Genomic DNA, 5,122 nt, shown 5'->3' on the forward strand with positions numbered 1-5,122 from the left:
GAAATAGACCAAAAAAACAAAAAAGTGTCAACTACACCACAAGCCACGCGTTGCGTGGGGAAGCACCTAGTTGATATAAAATATTTGCATCATTTATCAAAACTAATGTAAAATATTTATAACATTTTTAAAAATTTGAAGTAAAACTAAATATTATAATAAATAATATGAAAATAATTTTTCCTGTAGTAAAATATTTAATAAGTTATATCTTTCAATCATATTTTTCATATTTTCATATGACTAAGTTTGAAGGTATCAAGAAATGAAGAAATCAATTTTCACTTGGGCGGTGAATATCAACTCATCGTTTATGAAGTTACCATAAGACATCTGCGAATTGAGCATTTGGCTGAACAAATAAACGATTTTAGAAAACCAAATAAAATAAACAATTACAAAAATATTTTTTACTATTCTCTATACCTTTTTCCCAAGCGAGTATGTTTTAATGGCAATGTCCTTTGTCGCAAATGTGGTATCAATTGATTTTCCACCAAGATTCTTATAATGGATTATCAATCCAAAATGTACCAACTTCAACACTCAAATTAAGCCAACACGTATCAATTGATTTTCCACCAAGATTCTTATAATGGATTATCAATCCAAGATTCTTATAATTATTACTCTCGTTAACATACACAATCATTTTTTTTTTTAATCTGAGGCGTTATGAAACAGAAATCAAATTCTCTACCCAAAAGAAAAAAAAAAATTAACGAGAGTAATAATTATTTCAACTCCCTTCCTTGACTTACAAAAACAGAGATCAAACCAAGGGAAGGAGTCATTTACTCCAAAAATGGAGCAAGAATTAACAAAACTAAAACTAGCAAAACAATATCTGAAAATAAACGAAGATAAAACTAACATCGGCATCTTTAGTGTTCAACTTATAAATATCTGTTGATTTCAGTTTTGAACACACGCATTAGAGCCCTTGTACAAGTTTCATCTACATTTCTTATGCATGATCTTAAGATAATGAGAAATGAATAAAACACTAAACTTGGTTAATTAAGTGACAATAATTTTGTTTCCGTTGTGGTTAGTGTTATTGTGGGTGCAGCTGGATTATGTAAGTTAGCACATTTTGATCATAAATTATTATCGAAATACTAAAATCTCCTAAATTTTAAAATCTACATCAATTCAAAAGACATTTTCTTTTATTTTAATAATAATAAGTTTTTATGAGTTGGAATAATAAGCATTACAACTGTGACTCTGCTTCAGGTGGGGGTGTCTAAAACATCTCACACAAGACTAACTGTCAAAACCTTGAAAACTGAAAACTCCAGCAAAAAATCTCCTATTGCGTCTACTTAACGAGGAGGAGACACAGGCGCATTAGCTTTCGCGAAACCGACCCACGCAACAACACCAATGGCTAGAATCACCCATCCCATCACATCATACTTTGCATCACTGTTTTTCTTATTCTTCACTACCTGTTTTGGGGAAAATACATCAACAACATGATATATCATGAGATTCAAACGTATCTTCTCATATTATCTTATACATTGGATGCACTCATCAAGTATTGAAAAAAGGAAATGTGATAAAAGATAATACCTTTGATGAGCTAGACGCTGCAGCAGGTTCAACAACACCCATTGGTTGTGAGCCTAGGCCATGTTTGTGAACCTCCGCGTGCAGTTGTGGAGCCTGTGCGTAGCATAAAATAGAAAAAGATTTGGTTAAAGAACAGAACTTTGAAATCAGGTTTAGAGGCAAAAAGCACAATTCAGCTGCAATGTTCCTATGAGGAAAACAATTTGCCTAAACTTAGCATAACAGAGAAGAACAGCTGCAATATTCCCTTTTACAAGTTTAGAGAGAAGAACTTCGATTAAAGAACAAAACTTTGAGATATTAGAGGCAAAATGAACATGAATTTAACTGGCTGATGGTTTCTACTGTATAAGGTAAAATATGGTACCTTGGCCGTCATTTCAAGTGATTTTAGGTAGTGTGGATTATCTGGTTGCTGTAAAGATCAAAGATACGTTTTTAGTATAATAATACCTCAGAAACCAAAAAAACAGGATCAGTTTAAATCAACAATGATTCTGAATGGAAAGCAAAATCTAACCTCATCCACAGCTTGTTGAAAGAAATGAGCAGCTAAGTCAAAATTTTGTTTAGCTTCAGTCTCATCAGGAGTCAAAAACGCGAACGAAGTGTATGCATTCCCGATACACCAAACCGCTTCATCTTTCTTTGGCTCAATCGACAAAGCCTCTTCAAACTTTGTTATGGCCTCTACACACACACACACACATAAAGAATAATCAAAATTCAAATGGTAAGCAATCCCTACATCATCAGAGAAGAATTTCAAGTTTCAGAACAACACTTCTAATCATAATTATATCCCTAAGCCGAAACCTAACTTTAGAAAGTGTAAAGAATCCTAAAACATCCGAGCCATTCGACACATTGAAGTAAGGACTAAAGAACATGATTACAAGTTCTTGAAACATTAACAACCATGTTCAAGAATCAAGATTCCTAAGCAGATTTGTTTAAGTGACTATATCAAATCATATTGGCATACATATGAGACGAAAGCAACCTAATGAAACTAAAAAAAAAAGCACCTTGAAGCATTTGCTTTGCATCTGAGATACTGTGAAACTGAGCTAACTCCAATAAAGCTCCTCCCCATCTCGTTAAGTTCTGCAAAAAATAAACACCACAAACATTGAATCACAAAGCAGAGATCAAAACCCTTGATTTTGATTTTGATTACATGAATCGGACAAGAACAAAACTAAATCTGAAATCTGAAATCATGAAGCGTAAGAGAGAAAACTAACATCGGCATCTGAAGGGTTAAGCTTGTAGGTCTCTTCTGCGTCTTTACGAATTTGTTCGAACAATAGCAACCTATCGAACTCAGCATCAGTATCCATGGCTTCTCAAAGCTTTCGTATTCCGTACAAAACTTCCCTTCTTCTTCTCTCTCTCTTAAACCTATTCGGCACAGAGAAAGAACAAATAGCGACACTACGAAACGCAGCGTTTCATATTGGGCTTATAATGGGCCTTTACATTGATGTAATACTTTTATTTGCTTGTAAAAGCCCAGATTCTTAACTTCGTGCCGTCTCAACTATTTATTACGAGACTGTTCGCAGTTTTAAGCAAATGTTAACTTTATTTAAATGTTTTATTTTCATCCCTTAAGTAGACTAATTATCGAATGACAATTAATCTGCCAAATATTTTGTCAGATTTTGTTCTAATAACTTATTGTATAGTTTTTGTTATATATGGAATAAAGTGTAAGATATAATTATGAATATTTCCTTAGTCTGCTTTCTGAGCTTGCAATGTGACTAATCTCACCTGCCACATGTAAAATCACAGATAGGAAACAATAATTTATTAAAAGAAGATAACAGGTTTGCAAAAAGGTGGAGAGCATCACATGAAAGAAGATTAATATGTTCCCCGAAACAATTAAAGAAAGCCATATCGTATAGTTAATAATAAAGTTATCGAATCAAACTAATATTTTAAAACATAAACGCATGTAATTGGATTTTAAAAGGTTCGAGAATTAGATACTAAAACAAGACTTGTTTTCAAATATCTAAATGGATAATGATAACACTTGGTTTGTTTTAATTACTTTAAAAATGTGCATGTTGTGTATATATGTTCCTAATTAAAGTTTGATGGTTAATCAACTACACCCGTTGAAGGTGGGTGATTAGAATCAATTACGGGAAAAAGTGATACTACAATTTAACTTAGTAATTACTAATAATGGTTATCACATGTGACCCATGCATGGTTTCTAAAAAGTAGTATTTATCGTGACATATATTGCAAAAATCGTTAATTTGGTTATATCATGTGGGATCATTTCTATGATAACAAATAATTATTTTCCTCGAAAATGTTTTATCACGATTCTACATATTACTTGTTATGTTAGCTAATCATTTAATTATTCGTATATTCGTATATGCTTTCTTTGTTAACTTACAATGTAGGCACGTGTATTATGAAGATTTTGAAACATATTTTGAGTACAGCGTTACAAACTTACAACTAGTTCAAATACCTATTATTATCATTTAATATAGTTAAAATAAAATATGGATGGGTGACTGTTTGTACCGGGAATTGCACAACACTAAATAAATATCGATTTTAGGGGAAAGAGTGAAGTTTGTTCTTTATTAACGATAAGGATGCGAGGTCGTCATTAAAACGAGCCAAGATCGTGCTCGTCAGTTCACAGGAGAACTGACAAGTGAGTCACGACGAGCTTGGAAGCTAACAGGAAATTGTACAGAAAATAACAACAATGTTTAGACGCAAAGTATTGCTCTCTGTGTATTGTTCGAAGGTCTGATCCCCCTTCTCCAATGAGTACTGTTTCTTTATATAGTAGACTGTAGACCGAGGGTTTTCTAGGGTTCCCACCGTGAATTCCCGAGATTGCCCTTTACGGATTATTAATATCTTTCATCTGATTTCGTCGGGCCAAAATCACAGAACTTATCTTGTTAGGCCGAGTGGCATATTGGGGCGCAGCCCATGTCCAACAATAGTCCCCCCCTTAGTCCGGAGAGCGGCAGTTTTTCTGCGATCAGCAGGCGTGCTTGAAATTCTGTTAATATGCCTGCTCGGCACAGATCGTCTTGGATTGCTTGTGAGATTGCTGATGATCGGCAATCAGCGAGACTCCACAGTTGGAGATCGGCACGGTGCTGATGATGTGGAATCGGACAGGAGTCACCGCAATGACTTAGACTTTGAGCGGGTTCGATCGATCTCGCTGGGCGTCGTTGAGGATCCCCGCACGAGAGAGTGATCTAGGTGAGATAAGCAGATTTAATGATTTTAGGGGGATCGAAGATCGGCCGACTGAGATAGGTTTTGAGAGAAACCGAGATGAATTGAGCGGTAGTAATGAGCTCGGCAGTGAGCTCGGCGAGATGAGCGGAGGTAATGAGCTCGGCGGTGAGCTCGGAGAGATGAGCGAAGGTAATGAGCTCGGTGAGATGAGCGGAGGTAATGAGCTCGGCGGCGAGATGAGCTCGGCGAGATGAGCTCGGCGAGATGAGCTCGGCGGTGAGCTCGGCGAGATGAGCTC

At 35.5% G+C, this 5,122-nt stretch overlaps 1 protein-coding gene across 1 annotated transcript; it reads right to left on the reverse strand.

Annotated features, from left to right (window-relative positions):
• LOC104710525 (mitochondrial import receptor subunit TOM20-3) lies at positions 1,201 to 2,956 on the reverse strand (the record flags this gene model as incomplete). The annotated part of the gene is given in 6 exon segments (XM_010427144.2): positions 1,201 to 1,454; positions 1,582 to 1,674; positions 1,949 to 1,996; positions 2,102 to 2,271; positions 2,610 to 2,688; positions 2,829 to 2,956. Coding segments are annotated over 6 exon segments (612 nt in total). The 3' UTR covers positions 1,201 to 1,328.

Source organism: Camelina sativa, chromosome 9 (genome assembly GCF_000633955.1).
Source record: "Camelina sativa cultivar DH55 chromosome 9, Cs, whole genome shotgun sequence".
Lineage (NCBI taxonomy): Eukaryota > Viridiplantae > Streptophyta > Magnoliopsida > Brassicales > Brassicaceae > Camelina > Camelina sativa.